A 22,990-nucleotide genomic window follows, 5' to 3' on the forward strand; every position below is an offset into this window, starting at 1 on the left:
ATGATAAACACCAAAACTGTGGTTGACACACAGGAGAACACGAAAAAGCCAGTATGTTTTTCTTCTATGAGCACTCTCTTATTTACGAAAGGTTCCGTTTGTGAGCTAACCACTAGCCCCATGTGTCTACGGAGGACTTGGAATGTGACTAGTGCGACTGAGAAACTAAATTTTCCATTTTATTTAAGTAATTTAGATATAGAAGCTGTGGAATATACTTTACACACAGTTTCACTGTGTGTAACCCTTGTATGACTGCATTTCACATTCGTCGTTCTGTTGCTTAAGCTGTTATTGATATATTCTCATACACATGTCAGGCGTATGTGTTGTTTCTGATACACATTATTAATTTTTTATGTTATTTCATCTTGAAATGCTAACATTTTGAACATACTGAGTTAAACAAAATGGATTAGTGAAATTAATCTCACTTGTTTTTACTCTCTTAACGTGGCTACTAAGAAACTTAAAATTGCATATATATGGTTCATTAGATTTCTATATATAACTTTTTAAATTGGTAATCTGAAAATGAGACTATACTTTCCCACAATAGAAATGAGAAATGATTGTAGGTTCTCAGATTATACCACTAAGACCTATTTTATAAACATCATTACTGATGGACTCTCCTTTTGCAATGGAAATAGTAGGAAAACACTGGTATATACTCAACAGGAAAAAAAAGAAATATGAAATACTCTCATTTTATTTTCCTTGAATGATGATATTTGAGGAAACCTTCGTTTAATTATTAGGTTAAGAAACAGATTAAAAACTTACAAAAATTCTAGAGGACGTACAAGTATCTTCAAGACTTTTTGATGTTTATGTCCTCATTCTTTAGTATAAATTACTTCATTTCAAAAATATAGGGACCTCTTCCTTTCAGATACACGCATCACTAGCTCTATACTTAAAGTTATTAACAGTGATTAGAATTTTTGTCCATGAATATGACTTTCTAGACCTCAGAAGAGAAAAAGACTTAAAGCAGCCATCTGGGTAAGTTGAAGTAAGACGTTGTGCAGTAGCCTTAGCTGAAAAATGAGTAATTAGTGATGCTGGGTAAGACAGAGCTCAAGCAATGGGTGCACAAACCTCTGAGAGAAAGGAAATCAGGAATAATCTGAAGTGAACCTTTTTCTATACCTATCAGTAGGTGGTACTATTGGCCTTAAACAGCTTAGGGAAATAAGAAAGATATTTAGTTAACTGGAAAGAAATGTGCTTGGTAAGCACTATACTTTTGGGAGCTGATCTTTGCTCTAACAAAAACTATGGTGATTCTGTAACCCCAGAGATCAAGCTGCCATGTTATCTAATAGAGTATAGATTCTGCAAGTATCAGAAGGTTGGGAATTAAAGACAATTGATAAAACAGCTAAGAAGGCTGTCATATGAACACAGTCTAATTTGATGAAGTCTTAGAGAAATAAAATCTAAATCTTAAAAGTACAGATAAGACAGATTTGTTTTGTTTTTGAAGATTTTATTTATTCATTTATTTGAGAGAGAGAGAGAGCGAGAGCGAGCACGTGAGTGGGGGGTGTGAGGTGGAGGAGCAGAAGCAGACTCCACACTCAGTGGAGCCTAACACGGGGCTCGATCCCACAACCCTGAGTCATGACCTGAGCTGAAACCAAGAGTCGGACACTCAACCGACTGAGCTACCCAGGTGTGCCAAGACAGGTTTATTTCTGAAATTACAAAATGCAAGATGACTATCCATGTATTCATCCATTCATCCATTTGTCCGGTTACTGAGCCTTTACATGTGCCAGGAATTCAGCATGGCCGTGGTAACTGAAGGTCAAATCAAAACCGAAAATTTTGATCAATTAAAGGAAGTTAGTAACCTATGAAATTCATTATCCAAATGATGGTACATGCCAAATTACAATTTATTCTTAAAGAAATTAACAGATAATATTAAGCTCATGAGGTTTACCAATGAAAACCAGGAAAGTAAATAGATAATGTGATATGACTGAATTTGATTGGATGAAAAAGGAGCTAATTCCTAAAGCAAAGATATGCTTCCTCCACAACTATTTTATCATCTAATCTAGATAAAGATGCTAATTGCTACTTTTCATGTAGTCACAGGGATTCAGTAATAAAACTAAATAGGTGGTAATACTCACATATCCATAAGAAGCTAGACTAGCTACCTAGAACATGCTAAGAACCGCAAAACCAAAAATTGCCCATCTCCCACCTCAAGAGAATATGAAAGAAGTTAAAAATCAGTGGAGGTTGAATTCTTAAGCTAAGAACTCAAGGTTGAACCCTTTAAGCTAAGTGAAAGGGACTTTTATGAGAATCACTTGGTTTTCCATGTATCTCCTGGGTTTTGAGGGACATCTACATTAGATCAGTAATTGTTTTGTTGACAAAGCAGAAAGAGAAGAGTTTGATGAGCCATGCACTTGTAATTATTTCTTGTGGCCTAGATATGGATCGTGCAGAAGAGGCCCAGTCTGGGTCATTATGAGAGACCCTGCTCAACAGGAAAATCTGGAGGGATGTGAATCAGGAGGGTAAGGGCAACTGGAAAAGACAGAGCAGGCATTAACGGTTCTACAGGTGAGAAATTCTCCCAAATCCACAAAAGTGTCCTTGAAGACACCAGCCAACTTTGAACGTTTGCCATGCCCCCAAAATAATGAATGACAGGTTACATTAGCCTGGGTCATCCTAGTTCCTCCTACCATATTCCTCCCTTTTTCCCCCCAACCTGCAACTTTGGAGAGAACCCAGATGGCAAGTAAGAAGTGGGAGAGGATATAAAGCAAGAGAGAAGAAAGCAACAACACTCTCATTTTCCCATAAAAATTTCTGTCTGAGGTGGAACTGAGTCTAGGAAGAGAGGTTTTACCAGTTTTGACATTACAATGAACTAGATTTTTTAAACACACCTTCTCCCACGGCGCCTGGGTGGCTCAGTTGGTTAAGCATCTGCCTTCAGGTCAGGTCATGATCTCAGGATCCTGGGATTGAGCCCCCACATCGGGCTCTCTGCTCAGCAGGGAGTCTGTTTCTCACTCTGCCTCTGCCTCTGTGCACTCTCTCTCAAATAAATTAAATAATAAAAAAATAAACACACCCTCTCCCAAGTAGAATACTGATTGCATATTCCCTGGTAGCAACTATATGACAGAATTGTTTGTGATTTTATGCAGGGGAGGGAAGAATAAGCTGAGAAAATGGGTTTGAAATAAGAGTTATAAAAAAGTTCCTTCTAGGGTTGCCTGGGTGGTTCAGTCAGTTGAGCATCCGACTCTTGATTTCGGGTCAGGCCATAATCTCTGGGTCTCGAGATCAAGCCCTATCCTGGGATAGAGCCCCACGGCAGCCTCTGTGCTCAGTTGGGAGTCTGCCTGAGATTCTCTCTCCCTCTCCCCCTTCCCCCATTCACATGCTCTCTCTCTCAAATAAATAAATAATTCTTTAAAAAAAAAAAAAAAGTTCCTTCTACTTGCACTGAAAAAGTTCCATTTGTGCAGTAAAGTTGTTACATGGTAAAAAAAGATAAAGGAAGGTCAATTATTAGGAAGTACTCAGAATGTTTTCTCAGTAACTATCTACATGTATCTTGTTCTACAATGAGGTACCACTTCACATCCATTAGGATAACTGTTATAAAAGCAACAAAACCACCAGAAAATAATAACCATTGGTGAATATGTGCAGAAATCAGAATCCTTGTGCATTGCTTGTAGGAACATAAAATGGTGCAGCTACTGTGGAAAACAGTATAGTGGTTCCTAAAAAATTAAACATGGAATTACTACATGAGCCACTACCAGAGGATCAGGATACACAAAATATGAACTTTTATGAATCAGTAAGAAAAAGATAAACACTCCTTAAAAAAAAAAGAAAGGGCAAAAGCCGTGAACAGGCAGTTTGCAGAAGAGAAAACAGGAGTGTCAATAAATATATATTTTTTAAATGTTCATCGTCATCACTAACCAATGTATATTAAACCACAAAAAGATACCATTTAAACCCACCAGTCAGGACTTAAGTAGTCTTAGGTAGTCTGGATACCAAGAGTTACCTACGATGTGAACCCTAATTGTTAAAGGCACAGATTCCTGGGTCCAAATCCTGGCCCTTCCATTTATTAGCAGAATGCCTTGGGCAAGCAATTTAGTATTTTTAAGGCCTCAGTTTCCCCAACTGCAAAATGGAGGATAACACTAGTACATTGGATTGGTGTGAGGATTAAATACTTTGATACAGATGAAGCGTATAGAAGAGTCAGTGCCTGACACAGTAAGGGCACAATAAGGTTTTCTTATTATTCATATTCTTTTTTTTTTTTTAACATTTATTTATTTGACAGAGAGAGAGATAGTGAGAGCAGGAACACAAGCAGGGGGAGTGGGAGAGGGAGAAGCAGGCTTCCCGCCGAGCAGGGAGCCCGATGTGGGACTCGATCCCAGGACCCTGGGATCATGACCTGAGCCGAAGGCAGACACTTAATGACTGAGCCACCCAGGCGCCCTATTCATATTCTTGATAGCACAGCACTGTTGGTAGACATCTACATTGGTACAGCCACACAGGAAACCATTCAGAGGCGCCTGGGTGGCTCAGTCGTTAAGCGTCTGCCTTCAGCTCAGGTCATAATCCCAGGGTTCTGGGATCGAGCCCTACATCGGGCTCCCTGCTCAGCGGGAAGCCTGCTTCTCCCTCTCCCACTAATATTTGTGTTTCCTCTTTCGCTGTGTTTCCTCTCTTGCTGTGTCTCTCTCTGTCAAATAAATAAGTAAATAAAATCTTTTAAAAAAAAAAAGAAAAAGAAAAACCATTCAGCATTACTGTGTAGGATTAAGAATACATAGTCCCTGCAACCAGCTGTTCTATTGGTATGTTCCTTGAAGAAACTCTGATTTCAATAAGAAACATACAGAGAAACATTCATAGAAGCAGTGTTTGTTCTGAAAATACAAATATCTACCTAGGGGAGAAAGAATGAATTGTGGTATATTAATATGACTTAATAATATATAGCATGGAAATAAATAAAGCTACATGCATCCAGATGACCAATATCACAAACATAATACTGGAGGAAAAAACAACTCACAGAAGCACAGAGAGTATGGGGCCAATGACGTAAGCTCAAAGACATCAAAAGCTAAACAACATACTGGATATATAACATTCCTAAAGAAGAGGAAGGGAGGGATGCATTTAAAATGCATTTAGGGGCGCCTGGGTGGCTCAGTTGTTAAGCGTCTGCCTTTGGCTCAGGTCATGGTTCCAGGGTCCTGGGATCGAGCCCCGCATCGGGTTCCCTGTTCGTAGGGAAGCCGGCTTCTCCCTCTCCCACTCCCCCTGCTTGTGTTCCCTCTCTCGCTGTGTCTCTCTCTGTCAAATAAATAAATAAAATCTTAAAATAAAATAAAATAAAACAAAATAATATAAAATAAAATGCATTTAAAAATGCAATTTCAAAATTGGGATGGTAGTTATCTCTAGGGGGCAGGAGGAAGGATTTAATTAAAGCGAGCACAGAGGAAAGGCAGTAGTATTGGTAATGTCTCCTTTTTTAATCTAGATGGTAAGTAATCGGGTTTTTGTTGTGTTCTTTAGCTTTTATATAGATTAATACAGATTTGTATATATAAAATATTTAATAATAAAAAGTTTAAAAGTAGGCACAAAAATCCAGGGGGGGGAAAACCCAGCCATTATTACTGTAAAATCACTTGAAAAACACTTGTGGTCATATCCACTCCATAGTTCTTTGAAACACACAGCAGAATTTTCACAGCTATTTGTTTGAAGGTATTGAGCTCAAAGTCTTGGGAAACTCAGCCCAGGACGTCAGTACAGAGAGAAGGGTGCTGGGCACAAACCCTGAAGATCTGCCCAGGCTTACAGCAGGTGGATGAGAAATCCACAAAGAACACTGTGAAGCCACCATTCATTCTCCTGTCTTTCCAAATCCCTTCACCACACAATGCTCTTGTCCTGACGGAAAACATTCTGAGAGAAGATGATTTCCCTCCTCTGTTTCTGAAACATGACCTAACTTCTCTCTCTGCATCCAATCTCATTTTCCTTCCATCCTCTCTCCACAATGCAACTCGAACCAAGCTCTTCCTAAATTCCAACCCTCTCCACACCATCACTTCCTTTGTGAACACTAGTCCATGGATCCCACTGGCCAAGGATAAAGCAGAGGCCACACTATGTAATTAGCAAGGCTTCAAATGACTTGGTTCCTACTTACTTCACTTTTGCTCTTCACACCCAGCTTATTCTCTGATTGCAAAGGTTTAAAGCAGTTGTTCTCAGACTGCTTCCCCTGGACTAGCAACATCAGCAATACCTGGGAACTTATGGAAATGCACACCTAGCCCAGACCAACTAAACTGGAGTAAACTCTGGAGGTGGATCCAGCCATCTGAGTTTTAACAAGCCTTCTGGGTAATTCTGAAGTACACCAAAGTTTGAGCATCATTGGTTTAAAGCATGAATGAAAGGTATATTATTATTTGAAGAACTCTGATGGAGAAAACAAACAAGTACTGTATAGCCCAGTGATTAGAAGCACACACTCTGGGGTCACCGTGCCAGGGTTGAAATGTCTGCTCAGCTTCCTCCTAGCTTTGTAATCACAGAACAGTTGCTCAGATTGCCTCAGCAGAGCGAGACACTTAACAGCAGAGGTCCCACAGCAAGCTGCTTGGAGTTAAATCCCGGCTCTACCTGCTATCAGCCATGTGACCTTGAGCGAGTCACTTACTTTCTCTGAGCCTCAGGGGCCTCATTTACCAAAGTGCAAATAATAGTACCTACTTCATACAGTTGCTGTGAAGATGAAATGAACATATATATGCACTGTGCTCAGAACTGTACCTGATACATGGTAAGTACTGTGTATTATTTATTCTCACTGTTATTAATTTCATGGGGACCACATTTTATTTTGGAGATTAAAAAAGTCAACTAATGTTCATAACAAGTGAATAAATGCTAATGTCCATAGCAAGTGACTAAAATTCATCTATTCTGGTAAGGAAAAACTTTCTTTAGAAAAGTTTCCTCCCTTTTTTTTTTTTTTTTAAGGTAAATGAGTTTGTTTGGTTTTTATCCAGTATACCATTTATACCTCTCTGAGTTTATTTCCTTCCAATGAAACAGTACTTACCTGGAAGCAATGACCTCCTCCAAAGAGTCGGGGAGGGGGGGTGTCTGCCTTGAGGGGGTCCCTGATTTCAGATTAATGCCTATTTTTTATTTTTTATTTTTATTTTTTTTTTTATTTTTTTTAAGATTTTATTTATTTATTTGAGAGAGAGAGAATGAGAGACAGAGAGCATGAGAGTGGGGAGGGTCAGAGGGAGAAGCAGACTCCCTGCCGAGCAGGGAGCCCGATGCGGGACTCGATCCAGGGACTCCAGGATCATGACCTGAGCCGAAGGCAGTCGCCCAACCAACTGAGCCACCCAGGCGCCCGAGATTAATGCCTATTTTTTAAAGCAAAGAACTTATAAAGAATGAAAATGGACTTACTGAACAGTATCCCTATGATAGGGAAAATATTTCTGGGAATTATTCTAAATACATATCCAGTATTAACGTAGCTAGAAACTCTCCATATAAAAGTGCCATCAAGTTATCCATCTGCAGTCACTGAGAAGGAAGCTGAAAATATCATGATACACCAATTTGGAGAGTAGGCCTTTCTATCTCTCTACTCACTACTAGGAGACCATACTGTGTCCCCTGACCAGAACATGCATGCCTGGCCACAGCATGTTCAGTGCAGAGCACATTCGACTGAACATAAGCTAGTGTAACAAACCCATGTTTTTTGAAGACACAATAAATGGATCTAAATAATGTGAAATTATGCAGTGATATTTTTTCCAAGGGTCTCAAAGTATTTTACCTCATAATTAGAATATGAAAGAAAATATGAGAGGAAAAAAAATACACTGGGGCAAGTTACAAAACCAAATTCAAAATATACAGCTCATTCCTGAGAATTCGATATTTCTTAGAACCATAAAGATAATATATCAATTGAGCCTGGCTTAGAAATTAGTTTAGTCATCAAATATTTACGGGAGGTTTCTGGAATACCTCTGTCTCTAATAGAAGTATATGTGAATCTGGTATACACAGAAGTTTTTATCTGTGATTCTCTTGATTTCTCTATGTTTTAAAAATCAGTTTCCTGTGCAAAATTCAGTTTCCTGTGCAAAATCAAGTTAAGGCAACACAAAAATATTTCGTAAAAAAAACCAAACCAAAACAACAACAGAAAGAATGAGCATTTAATACTATGGGGGGTGGTTATAATTTTTATTTGCATGTGATCACCACATGTTACACGGTGTTCTTTGTTTTGTTTTGTTTTCCCTGGAACCCTAAACTTCAACTATGAGGTGAGCTAAAGGAACTTTGGAAGAATCTCTTTTCATAGCTGTCTACTTTAAAATGGAAGTCACTGATGACAAAGAACATCCAATCAACTCTGGATTTCAAGTCATTTCCTCAATGCAAGAAATCTTACTTTGGAGGGAAAATAAAGGTTAATAAATTAAGATCGCTCAATTTTTAAAAGGCATCAATGTGTTCTGGCAAGTCAAGCTGAATACAGCTCACATTTCTGCTGATCAATGCTACTACACAATCTCAATTACACAGAAAAGGAAGGTAACAAAGTCATATTTTATAACTAAAAACCCACAATGGCAACAAAAACTGCTATCTTCTAATATTTTTAGAAAAGTGCACAGGATGCTTCATTTACGAAAAGGATAGTAATCCTTTTCCTATCCTTCCTGGATTGCCTGGAAGAAAAGAAAATATTGATTCCTCAGATTAAGACTTGCCTCAAGATCCTCCAAAGTAAGGAAAAATGTTTTCAACCATAAATGTAGCAGATGAATAGACCGCAGCTTCTTCCTACTCCACCTGCCAGTATTAACCACGCAGGCGCTGGTAAGGATTCGGGACTTGCAGGGCCCCTCAGAGTACATCAGAACATTTACCTGTATCGTCCTCTGAGTGCCATCAACGTTGACAGCCAGTAAGGGTGAAGCCAGGTTCCACGTGCTGGTCACATTTAGTTTCGACCCATCAACTTCCACCTGTTGTGACACCAAATAAGACTATTACCATGAAGAAAGACAGAAAACTGATCTCAAGTTCATTGCTGCATACAAAGCAGCAGCCATTTTAAACAGATGGCTCCCAAACAACCTGTCATGTTTACTGCTCCCACCATGAAAGACAGGGTCCAACAAGAGTCTTCTTAGCCATCTCTGGGGAGAGGTGAAGGACCTGGGCACAGCTGCCTCTGGGTACTGAGGTTTCAAGTGATTTCCAGTAAGTAACAAACAGCCTTCTAACTCTAAACCTATCTGGACATGCTACATTTACTGCAATTAGACAAGTAATGCATATAAATTCCAGTGACATTTTGCAACCCACACATCAGGGCTTGCATATAATATCCTCTCCAAGGACCAAGAAAGAACTTTTTCTGTGTTAATTTTAACGAAGGACTATGCACTGTTATCTTAATTAAACAGAAGCTTTAATTAGGCAAAATTCTTTGGTGCTGAATATTAAAAGTCCATTTGAACTTTGCAAAAGTTCTGTCATATTTTTGTCGATCATAAATGACTAATTTCATCAAGTCATCATTTATGAAGATGCAAAAAAAAAAAAAAAACCTATAACCTTCTAAAACAGATACTTTTAAGAGAAGAATTCTAATTTCCAAATAAATAATATAAAACTGAAAGGAAAAAAGCAAAGCTAAATTAAAATAAAAAGTATTGTTAGTTATTGCTTCCTTTTCACTTACTGATTCCCCAACTCTTATATACAAGAACTAAGAAAAAAATAACAGTATTATTTTAACTCTACAGTAAACAACCTAACAAAGGGATATCTGAGTTTGTTCAAGGTTCAAAATAAACCAGTAGCAGAATCAAGACACATGATCCCTAACGATTCCTTTACTCTCTCTTAATTCTCCTAAACAATACTTACTAAAATAAAAGAAACATAGATGTTACCATTTAGAAGAATAAGTGTGTCCATCTATATCTATACGACTTTATGTATATATATTTCCATAATGGTGTGGTCATACAGTCTAGAAGCTAAGATATGCTACTGGCTACGTAATGAAATACCAGTGGGACGGACATGATGCACTCGCTTGTGTTTCCGGGTTCAGTAGTCTCTACGTCCATAGCGCACAGTTCAGGAAGCAGGAAGAAGGAACAATGGCTTGGGTCTCACCTGACATTGCTGTCTTACTCAGTTAGAGCTGCTTACTAAACTGGAGCATTTAACCTCTCTGAACCTTAGTGGCCAAACTAAAATATGAAAATATCTACCTGAAAGGGTGCTGTAAGATTAAAGAAGTTAACATATAAAAGTTTCTACCAATATTCCTGTCACGGTAGGTCCTAAATATTTTCTCCCTTCTCCTGTTCCTAATGGTTCCACCATCTTTAAATGAGTTTTAAAAATAAGGTCAGATAATCATACCATCTCATAAATTATTTACTATTAAAACACTAGATGATAAAGATCTGTGAAGCATCAATAATACATTTTAAAATTATCTATTTAGCAAATTAAGTATCTCCTTATGTAATGAAAGATTTCTCCCCAAATTATCTCTTTATGTAATGAAAGATTTCCAAAAGAAGCTCCCAAAAGATAAGAATTTTACAAATATTAAATGCTAAAAATACCCTTTAAAACTGAGAAAAAGATCTGCTTTGACGTGGCTTCTAAATTTAAAAGGTTAAAAAAGGTCAATGTTCAATTATAAAAGTTTTATCTTTTTAAAAAGAAAGTTAAAGGCCGTAAGGAAAGATTTTTAATGATAAGCACTTAAAATTTGTATTTGATATTAATTTTAAATCGACAGGGGCAACAGAATGAAACTGTAATTGTCATCTTTAGAGCTTATGAGGGGGAATTGAGAAAAAAAATGAATTTATTCAAATCCTGTAGAGGAGAAACCAATTTACCATAGCCTAAAGAAAACTATTTTTATGAATGTTGAAACAAAATGTGACATACCCATATAACAGATTATCAGTTGGTAATAAAAAGGAATGAAATGCCGATACATGCTACTTACATGGATGAAGCTTGAAAACATGCTAACTAAAAAGCCAGTCACAGAGAACCACACACTACATAGTTCCGTTTATAATGAAATGTTCAGAAGAGAAAAATCCATACAGAGAGAAAACAGATTAGAGGTTGCCTTGGGCTGGGGGTGTGGAGACGGATGGAAGGATTGAAGGGTGACAGCTATGGGGTATGGGCTTTCTTACTGGCATGATGACAATGTTCTAAAAGTGACTGTGGTGATAGTTGCACAGCTCTGGGAATATACTACAAGCCACTGAATTGTACAATTTAAATGAAAAAATAGTATGGGTACGTGAATTATATCTCAATAAAGCTGTTAAAAAATAAGTAACAAATGAAAACAGGAGGGTTTCACTTCTGTAAAAAATCAGAAGCAATATTTTATGAGAAATTAAAGACCTAAAAACGAATATATATATATATATATATATATATATATATATATATATACCATGTTCATGAATTAGAAGAGTTTTAGTATAATTAAGATGTAAGTTCTCTCCCAAACTGATCTATATATTCAATGTAATTCCAATCAATATCCCAGCAGGCTTTTATTTTGGGGGGGGTAGCAGATTCTAAAATACATAGAAAAACAAAGGATACAGAACAGTAAAGATAATTTTGAAAAGTTAACAAATTTGGAGAACTCATGTCATTTGCCTGTAAGAGTTCCCATTAAGCTACACTAATCAACATACTGGTGTAAGAATAGACATAGTCATTAACAGAACAAAATGAGAGTTCAGAGACCCATATATAAAGGATTAATGGATTTTCCAAAAAAAGTGCCAAGACATTAAATGGGGAAAGCATAGTTTGTGAATAGCACTAAAACAATTAAACATCCATATTCTAACAAATAAATCCTGACCTCTATCCCACAACATTAAAAAAAAAAAAAATCAACTGAAAACTAAATGCTTAAAACTAAAAAAACTTCTGGAAGAAAACATAAAAGAAAACCTTTATGACCTTGGTCCAGGCAGAGATTTCTTAGGACATAATACAAATCTTACAAGAAAAAATAGATGAATTAGACTTCATCAAAATTATAAATTTCTGCTAGAAAGACACTGTTAAGAAAAGGAAAGCTGAGCCACAGGTTGGGAGAAAATATTTGCGAAACATATATCTGATAAAGGACTTGAATCCAAAATCTATAAACAATTCTCTTTTATAAGTCAATAAGAAAACCAACTGAATTTCTTTAAAAATGGGCAAAAGATTTGACCAGACACTTCGTCAAGGAAGAGAGATAGATGACAAGCACATCACATTAAGAAAAACAAAATTAGGGGCGCCTGGGTGGCTCAGTCGTTAAGCGTCTGCCTTCGGCTCAGGTCGATCCCAGGGTCCTGGGATCGAGCCCCGCATCGGGCTCCCTGCTCGGCGGGAAGCCTGCTTCTCCCTCTCCCACTCCCCCTGCTTGTGTTCTCTCTCTCGCTGTGTCTCTCTCTGTCAAATAAATAAATAAAATCTTTAAAAAAAAAAAAAAAAAAAAAAAAAAGAAAAACAAAATTATAACAAAATAGCATTACACACCCACTAGAATGGCTAAAATGAAAAGGAGTGATAATACTAAGAGGTGACAAACATGTGGAGCAATTGAAACCTTTATACACAGCAGGTAGGAATGCAGAATAGTACACCTGCTTTAGAAAACCCCAGAGAAGTGAAGAGATACGTTCTCTCACAGAGTGCTCACAAATGTTCACAGAAGCTTGTTTATGATAGCAGAATATATATATAAAGTTTACATTCACCTCAAACTGGAAAAACACCAAAAGTCCAATGAACCAATTATAATGGACAATTATGGTATATCCACACAACAGAAAATGAGCAATAAGCATCTCAAAAGCATTATGCTAAGTGAAAGAAGGCTGACACAAAAGGATATATAGAACATGAGTATGATTCCATCTATAGAACATTCTGGAAAAGGCAGAAATCAAGTCAGCAGTTCCTAGGGGCTATGGGTATGAGGATATGCTTGACTAGGAAAGGGCATGAGGGAACACTATGGGGTGATGGAAATGTTCTAAATCTTGATTTTGGTGGTGATTATATGACCATACAGATTTGTCAAAACTTAAACCATACAATTAAAGGAGTAAATTCTTTATTAATTATACCTCAATAAATCTTTTTTTTTTTTAAGATTTTATTTATTTATTTGACAGAGAGAGACACAGCAAAAGAGGGAACACAAGCAGAGGGAGTGGGAGTGGGAGAAGCAGGCTTCCCATGGAGCGGGGAGCCCGATGTGGGGCTCGATCCCAGGACCGTGGAATCATGACCTGAGCCGAAGGCAGATGCTTAACAACTGAGCCACTCAGGCGCCCCTAAATCTGACTTTTAATAACAAAAACAGGTGGTTCAGTCAGTTAAGCATCCGACCTGATTTTGGCTCAGATCATGATCTCAGGGTCTTGGAGATCAAGCCCCATGTCGGGTTCTGCACTGAGTGGGGAATCTGCTTGAGATTCTCTCTCTCCCTCTCTCTCTGCCCCTCCCCCCCGTTTGCTCTCTCTCAAATAAATAAATAAATCTTTAATAAAACAGAATGACTTTAAAAACAAAAACAGAGGGAGGAAAAGTCTACCTCTTCAAAAACTGAAAATAGTATTTTTGAACTACCTTTATCTTCCCTTACCGATAAATTCATTTCTCTCCCTGCATCCTCTGCTATTAAATGAGTGGATGTGCATGTTAATTTGGGAAGAAAGACAGAAGGAAAGTTTCTTCTAGACAGAAACATGGGGGGAAAAAGTCATTTTCAAGTCCTGTCGATTACATGAAGGAAAGACACAGAGGGAAGATGAAGATATCAGAAATCAGAGATCAGAGACCTCCCCATTTCCTTTTGCGTGGACCCCTGGGAATGGGTCGGGGGGGGCAGAAATGGAGAGAGATGCATGAAAACATTCTGACAGGTATCAGGCACCCTAACATCTAAGCTGGAAGTCTACTTCTGGAACGTAGTCTAGGAGAGGCTATAGGCTTGGTGTCATGGCATTCCTAGCGTGGTGTATCATCAAAAGCACCAATGGAGGAAGAAGCTGGATAGATGACCCAAGCACATCATGTTAGGAATCCAGAAGTTTTTACCTAGCTTAGTGAGACGACAGAGTCTGGGTCAGGATAAAGACAACATAGTACAGGGGACTCCATGACTATAGGCAAATAGTAACCAGGCCTATGGGTGGCAGAGGCCTCTTCCATGACAAAGAGGATCAATCATCACCTGACAGTCTTGGGTCCAGGTCCTTACAGCAAAGCCTTGTAAAGACAGTGTTGGTCTGAGTTCTCCTCCCCACCTCTGTAGTTGAGTCCAACCATGTACCTGAAGGCCCCTTTTACCTGCATCCAAACTCCACACCACGGTAGTAGCTGGAGTGAGGGAAAGAAACCTGAAACACCATGGTATCTGAAAGACACGGCTTAAACCAAAGTGTTGGGGCACCTGGGTGGCTCAGATGGTTAAGCATCTGCCTTCGGCTCAGGTCATGATCCCAAGTTCCTGGGATCATGGGCTCCCTGCTCGGTGGGGAGTCTACTTCTCCCTCTCCCTCTACCATTCCCCTTGCTTGTGCTCTCTCGCTCTGTCAAATAAATAAAATCTTTAAAAAAAAAAAAAAAAACTTAAAAAACAAAAACCAAAAAACTAAAGTGTTTCCTCCCCCTCACTCCTTACTAAAGGTAGAGGGCTTGTGAGGAAGATTATGTGACAGACACACAGAAACTACATTTCTTTGTACACCTGGGAATTAATGAGTATAATTTTGCAACGTCACTTTTAACTGAAGCAAGGATGTTATCAGAGCTCCAAATCATAATCTATGAAGCATATCTGCAAATTTTAAATGAGGGAAAAGAACATGCTGAAAACCATCACATGCCTTCTCAGGCTTCAAACCGTAAACAGATTTCACCAAGAAACATAATTCAGAACAGCAGATGCAATGATTCTACTAATGCTTTCATGAGATGAGTGAAATCTAGAGGCCAGGAGGAGGGGCAGGGAATTTGAACATTTTAATACCATAGAAAGATCGGAGCAGACTGAACTGAAGAATTCTTGTTACTATGCCATATATATTGTTTACACCTAGTTCTTCAGCCAAGGAGGGCTGAAGCAGCAGATGTAGAGTGGAAGTGGCATTTCACTATTACAATACTGAGAACCTGACATAAAGAACCACCCTATCTTTTCCATGCCAAAAACTAATGGAAAGTGGCATCTAGGACAATGGAACTAACAGATTTGATGAGAGGGTATTAGAGTAACAGGCCTAACAAGGAAAAGCTATGGGCTGCCCATGCTTATACATAACCAACTACCCTACTGCACATAATGATCAGAAAATAACCGATACTGGATCTTCACATACAATTTGCAAAACATATTTTTTATCAAGAGAAAAAGGTAAATTAAGAGTATTATAACACAAGAAGAACTATTCGGAGAAACACAGGAAGAGGTCAGATAAATAATTCTGCAAAGTCTCAAAGACAACCATAGGAAACATGACTCCTCTTTTAAAAAATGAGCTCAAAGAAGAAAAACAAAGGTTCAAAGAAGAGATCATACAACAACAGAAGGAAATGAAAATCAAGCTGGTAGAACTCAGAAAAAAAATGAGGAGAAAAATAACATTATAAAGATAAAAGCCACCTTAAGAAGCAACCAAAAATAGAATCAGTGAGACTACAAAGAAAGACAAGAACATGGAGAAATCATATAAAACAAAACAGAAAAGACTAGCAATATAAAAATTTATAGAGAAGACAACAGATATGGAGGAGGGAGAAATGGATCCAAAGAATATACAAACGACTTTTTCAAAAAGGCTTATAAAGAAAAAAGAATAAATGCAAGTTCAAAGATATGATAAGGTAAAACTTTTGAAAATAAATAAAACCTTGAATTTGCAGAATGATGTTTATGGAACTTTAAGAATAAAGACAATTTTATGTGGATATTTAGGCAAAAATAAGAAATCAGGCACAAGCAAGGAAAAACCTCAGGTCAGCCTAATTTCTCAAGGGCGAAACTGATACATAAGACCACAGAGCAATGTGGTCTAAGCACTAAAAAGGAAAATGTTGCCCCCCAATTTTATACCCAGCCAAGATGTCCTTAAAGTATATCATATAAACATATCTTGTAGCATATAAGAGAACTCAGCACCCCTTATTTACAAAGGAGGCATCTTTCTATATATACTGATAAGAAACCATGCCCAAGAAATTACAGAATAGCATATACAGTATGCTATCATTTGTTAAGGGAAAAAAAAAACAAAACCTGTGTGGTTTTTTAAATGTATAGAATATGTCTAGGCAAATATATAAGAGGAACAGAGGGGCTAAGGGACAGGGATAGAAGGAAGGCTTGCCTTTTACCGCAAATCTATTCATACTTTTTAAGTTTTATTCTGTATATGTATGTTATATATTCAAAACTATAAAAGTGAGGAGATGTGTAAGGGCCTATTTTCCTCTCTCACGGTAGCATGAGGTCAATATTTACTTTATAGCTTTCACTAACGGGTACACAATACATAATAGTTGTCCTTCTAAAACTTCGTTTTGGTTAACACACCAATACTCATTTCAATTTCTCTGGTCATAGATTTATTGATTTCATCTCCAGCACCCAATTTTACAATGTATTTTGGACAATCCCTCTGTATCAACTCTTCCTCATCTAAAAATGGGGGACCTGAATGAGCAATGCTGAAGATTTCTTCAAGGCTAAAATTCTATGGTTTTATGGCTGCAAAGCCCTTTTATTTAACATACACTTAGTTAATTTCTGACATGGCAAATTCCAATACTAGAAAGGGATTTTGTTTTGCTCAAGCACTTCTGTTTAGGGTAGGAAATTTTTAAGATCTTCCCTTTGACAGGCAATAAAAGCTAACAAAGTCAAATTCAGTGTGGAGATTAAAAAAAAAATAGACCAAGAGTAAAATGACAAACGACATAAATAAAATTTCATACCTTTCAAGGCAAACAATATTGTGGAAATGTTCTAAGTACTATGAAAACACTAGAATATTTTAAATTATTTTAAAAGACTATTTAAAAAACAACCCAAAGACACAACATCTCTGTTTAGAAACACTAACCTAGACATAAAGATTCTATGCCTTTATTTTTTAAAGATTTTATTTATTTGACATAGAGACAGACAGCGAGAGAGGGAACACAAGCAGGGGGAGTGGGAGAGGGAGAAGCAGGCTTCCCGCAAGCAGAGAGCCCGATGCGGGGCTCGATCCCAGGACCCTGGGATCATGACCTGAGCCGAAGGCAGTCATTTAACCAACTGAGCCACCATGCCTTTAGTTTAAATAGGCGCCCCCATGCCTTTAGTTTAAATAGACCTAGGACTCAAGTGCACCGAATTTACATTAATTATCATATTAATTCTGACCCACACTCTTGGCAGACAACCTCCTCTTTTCTTTACCAAAACTGAAACCACGAGACCTAAGTCCTCTTATGTTTTGGCATCATTGAACCTTCTTTCCTTTACTGATATCTCACACACCGGCCGTTTCCCCTCTGCCTCGCGCACGTACAGAACACCCATATTTTCACAGATGGGCACCTGACCCACTATGCCCTCCAACCACAAAACTGCTTCTTTCCTTCTTTTCTCTGACAGGCTCTAGAACAAGTGTTCTGTGCCTATTTTCCTACCATGTAACTTCTTCCATAACCTTCTACAATCTGGCTGCTAAAACTATATTCTCAAAGGTCACAAATTTTCTTCAGCAATTGTATACTGTCTTCTTAATTCTCATTACTCTTTACTTCTCAGCAGGAAGGAAGACCTCTCGGGAGGAGGTGATATTTAAGCTAAGATCTGAAGAGTGAGTAGAAATTAGTTGGTAGCAGGGGGTAGGTGGGAATATCCAGAGGGAATATCCCAGAGGGACTCTCATGTAAAAAAAAAAAAAAAAAAAAACCCAGAGGCAAGAAAGAGCTTAGCATGGCACCTGGGAGAGGGGAAGCAATGAGAAGCACCAAAGGATTCCAATTGGAGAATGCTATCATCCCCTTTTTTAAGCTGAGTCTGGCTACAGTCTGGAGAATGAATCAGATGAAACAAAAATGAAAATTATGGTGACTGGGTCTTGACTACCGGTAGTGGGGAGAAGCGGGCTACTCAGGAGTAGTATAAACTGGGGAAGGAAAGGGAAAAGTGTGAATACAGAGGTCATGAAATAATCACGAAGAAAAGGCAGAGGGCTGAGCTTATCAGAAAACCAGCAAAACTGCCACCCAGTGCTGGATGCTCAGCCACAGTGGGACATCACGCACATGTAATGGCAAGAATGTGCCTTTGGTACGTGGTTTTGCCCAGCAATGCTCAGGTACTTTGCCTGATCCAGGCATAAAGAAACTGGAAGGCGGAGTTCATCTAAGTTTGGGAATGATGGAAGAATAACGGGGTTGAGGAAGTTAGGGTATTTGTAAGCGAATTACTGTAATTATAGGCCAGGGTAGCTAAGCTGGATAAAGAATGGAAAAACAGGAGTGGGATCCATGGATGGAGAGAAAATATAAGGCCTAATGGTTGTATTGAGGCAGAGGTTGCTAGGCTTCAAATGCAGGGGAGGGAACGCGGAGGCTGCCAAGAGGGAGGGGATGTAGTGATGTAGCCAGGCTACGTGAACTTCAAAGAACAAGGGTTTTCCAAGAGGGAGGGGAACATGTCTAGAATGGTACTAGGGGAAACAAGAGTCTTACTTCCCATCATAAGGTGCATGTGCTATGGGAGAAAAACCACCATCAGGTTTCTGTGAAGGCAAGTAAGTGGCAGAACGTTCAGAGAAAATGTCTGAGAATACAGGGCAGTTTGTTGATGACAAAGCAAGAGACACAGAGGCCACAGTGGAAAGGGTGGAGAGGAAGTGCAGAGATGGTGTGGAAGAGCGTGGATGACTGTGGAGGCTTTCCAACAGCCCCGCTTCCCTCGGCCCTTACCACAAGCACCCCACCTGCCCCTGCTCCTCCCTCTCACCTGGACCACCGCAATAGACTAGTCTTCCACGTGTATTTTTCTGTACCTCCACTTGGCTCTCCTCACTATAGGCAGAATAGTCTCTGGTAAACATGAACCTGATCATTTACAAAATCAGAGGTAAAGGGGGAAAAATGACAGTGTGAGAATGACCAAATAAAGGTCCTGCCTGCTTTTTTGGAAAGTGTAAACTCCAAAAAAGATGTGTAACACTGCAATCTTCAGGATGAGAACATCGTATGTCTCAGCATTCTATAATCATTTAAAGATTACATTCTATTAAAGTATTGATATTTTAAGTTCAAATTAAACAGAGCAAGGCTACGGTGGATTGAATTCACGCAATCCGTCTTAACACACACTATTTTCTGCAAAGTTTCCCCCACCTAAAGAGGATGACTTCAGTTAGGTTATTCATAAGAATGTTTATGATGTTTAAAATACCACTTCAAAAACATGATTTCTTTCCTATTTCAAGAAAGCACTTTCTCATATTTAACAGTCTACTGGTAACTCTGTACTCCATTAAAAGCATTTAACTGCATTTGTGGTACAAATAATGTTGATGTGGAATATTTTCCATGAGTTGTTTGGAACATTCAATTTTCCTCCCTACGTAATCATAAGGGAAAAAGAAAGTACACACCCAAAATTAATTTGACATTTGAGAGAGATTACTTACATCCTTTACCACTAAAAAACAAAAAAAGCACTTCCTCAGAGGTACCTCATGACACAGTTAAAATATTATAACTTCTATTGCAGTAAGCACCTGCTAACTGAGTTTTTTCAACAGTAGGAATGTAAAACTTACAAAACAAAGTATTTGCCAAAAAGCTTTTCCAAAAATAATAAAAATTTGCAAAGATACAGCCCGTAAAAAGTGTTTCTGATTCACCATACAATTCTTCTTTTTTGTTATACACAAATTCTTTTTTGTCATCAAATGTTAAGATTAGCACTGTGCAGAATTAGATCTAAGATAAAAATCAACGTGTTCATTCCACTACTTAAAAAAGACTTTGATCATATATTTTGCTTCTATTTCTGAAAACAACATGAAGGATAAAAAAGATTTGTTGATCAAGCTGTAACTAATTTCCAGAAAGGAATAACTAGTGTCTGCCCATTAGACTTTCATAGCATATCTTAAAAATTATCAGTCTGCACAAAACATGGAAAAAGATCTGTGGTTTTCTGATTCGACTATTAGGCTGGAAAGGATCCTAGAAAAACATACTCCAACCCAAACCTCTCCTCCTCCCACTACACATATAAGGAAATTAAAGAACCATATAAATTATGGAAGCACCAGAAGCAATTGTCTTGCAATTCTCGGAGTATTTCACTGAAATCCACATGTCAAAAGCAAAAGTAACACATGTAATCTAAATACTAAGGTACAATGCTTGTCTGTAGCAGACACTCATTGCTTATTTGTACCTTGAAAGAAGACTATTCTAGAGATAAAGATGCTTATTGATTCTTTTTGGTTCTTCTCTCTTAATTACGCCTAACAAAAGTATGATTATTCAATTGTGTATCTAATCGATGAGGTATATCCAACACTCCCTAATAACAAAAGAATCTGTAGACCATGCAGTTAAATACATGGGGATATTACCACCACCTACCATCATTATAGTTCACGGACTTCTGCATACACTGCTGCTGGATATGTGAAACACAAATAAGCTCTTTAAAATAAATTCTGAAGATGTTGACAATAAGAAACACGTAACATTCCTAAACTTTAGATCCAATAACTTTGCTAAGTTGCTTGCTTCAACGTTAATTTCTCAGGTAAAACACGACAAAAATAACTCAAACATTTTTATGCAATTATAATGACTCCTAACATTCTAATATAAACTACAGGGAAACCTTAGTATAGATCTTAAGATGACACAGAAAGGGTAGGTTTTCTTTATCCTGCTCCACTATTTACTAGAATATTTTCTTATTCCAAAATATAGTCATGATACCTCTACTGCCTTCCAGAGAGAAATGAGACGCTTGTTTTCTGAAAACAAAAGGAGACAACCATTTTTCGTAAGTTTCTTCTTTACCACTATCGCCTTGGAAACAGTCTTTTATTTCTCTCCCAAATAGATATGTAATAATGACAAAAACATCAAAAGGGATTAGACACAAAGAGGAAGATCTGTTAATCTGTCACAAAAGATTATATTAAATATGCATGTTATAAATGTAATTAAATATATCTCAAAGGATGTGAATTACAAAAACAAATTTTAGGTACTGGTCTACAATCAGCCAGGTTGACTAGTTTCTCTTTAATTATCGCCTCATTAATTGATCAGTAACAACTGTAATTTCAGGTGTATGTTTTTGTTTTTTTTTAAAAATCCTACATTATTTTACCCACACTTTAATTATAGCAGTAGTTTCTTTTGGATTGGTGTGATAAGGTCATTTTCTGCAGATCATACTGTAAATTATATCACAGCTTAATGAGTAACTGTAGGTAGATGAGTTTAACATAAGGAGCAAGCGAAACTGCCTTTATTTCTCCTACTAAATCATGGCAGAATCTTGCATTTTCTCTGTAGTTTTGTCAACAGTCAGTATGCCCGTATTTGAACCTCAGGTTTACAAGTTGCCTAACTGTTCATGTCTCCGTGTCCTCACATGTTAGATCTGTGCTCACAGAGTGGTTATGAGGAACAGAGTCAAGCACTGAGAACAGTACCAGGCATGTAACAAGCCCTCAGCAAATGCTGGCTGTTGGTGGAAGTTCAATATAGTAATACTATGCCCTCCCCGCACAACAACGGTTATTCTGGATCTATTTTTCAACAAGTCTACTTTTGCTTGTTCTTCCATTAATACCTCCTCCATTTTTATCCTTTTAATTTTATCTGATTTCTACTAGTATCTCTTTTGCTTTTCGCTACCACAGATGCCCCCCACAATGAAATCCCAGGATCTTAGCTGCTGGTTCACTCACACAAGACCTAAGTGGGCTACACTACTTTCACAATAACGTCTAAGTCCTTCTTCCTCCTACATTCCTGTACATCGCAACTGCGACATGCCATTTCCTCATCCTACCTCCTTTATCTGACCTACCTGTGACTGTGCACTCTAGTTCTACCCTTAGGCACACGAGTTGACCTAACAGCTCATTTCTCCAGGCCAACAACAAATATATTTGATATTCTATGTTCCTACCTCCCAAGGATTACCCCCGGTTCTGCACTCTCTTCTTAGCTTCTGTGGCCATTGGTGATACCATTCCTAATACATATACGGAGATATTTATTATCTCTTTCTTGTACTACAACAGTAATAATATATTTTTGATAGTTTTATGTTTGTATTTTAAAACTGTAGTAGCAAATTTATTGCCAAAAAATTGTATTTTATGTTCTTAAAACTTCTCATGAACTACAGATCTAATAATAGGATGTTTTCTAAGCATGAACAGTAAAACTTTTTTGTCATGGTAAGAAGTGAGATACTGGAATTGCCGCCCAAGAACTACTCACCAAATCCCCCCAGTGAATAAAGTAACAACAGCCTTTTACTCTGTAAGTCCCAATTATATCTCAAGAAAAACGCCAGTAAAAATCTATCCATTAAGTTGATCATAGTTTTTTAAAAAACACACTTGGAAAGAGTCAGTAGGATGGCTTATCAGCTGTATGAACCACTAGCATAACTGTACTAGTACGAGGTAAGGTTTACGGAGTCACCAGTATTTTTTCATTGCTTCTAACAGGAAAACAGTATAATCTGTTTCTATCATTCCAATGAATT

General features: G+C 37.8%; 1 protein-coding gene across 5 annotated transcripts in view; it reads right to left on the reverse strand.

Moving 5' to 3' along the window:
* The window catches only part of PCCA (propionyl-CoA carboxylase subunit alpha), a 396,319-nt gene that overhangs the window by 81,215 nt on the left and 292,114 nt on the right, over positions 1 to 22,990 (reverse strand). For all 5 annotated transcript variants that reach the window (XR_013446865.1, XM_078070126.1, XM_078070127.1 and 2 more), the window contains one exon: positions 9,030 to 9,128. Coding sequence is in view for 4 of the 5 variants with exons in the window: in XM_078070126.1 (XP_077926252.1) it covers positions 9,030 to 9,128 (99 nt within the window). In the remaining variant the exon portion in view is untranslated. The remainder of the gene's footprint in view (positions 1 to 9,029; positions 9,129 to 22,990) is intronic.

Source organism: Halichoerus grypus, chromosome 4 (assembly GCF_964656455.1).
Source record: "Halichoerus grypus chromosome 4, mHalGry1.hap1.1, whole genome shotgun sequence".
Classification (NCBI taxonomy): Eukaryota; Metazoa; Chordata; class Mammalia; order Carnivora; family Phocidae; genus Halichoerus; species Halichoerus grypus.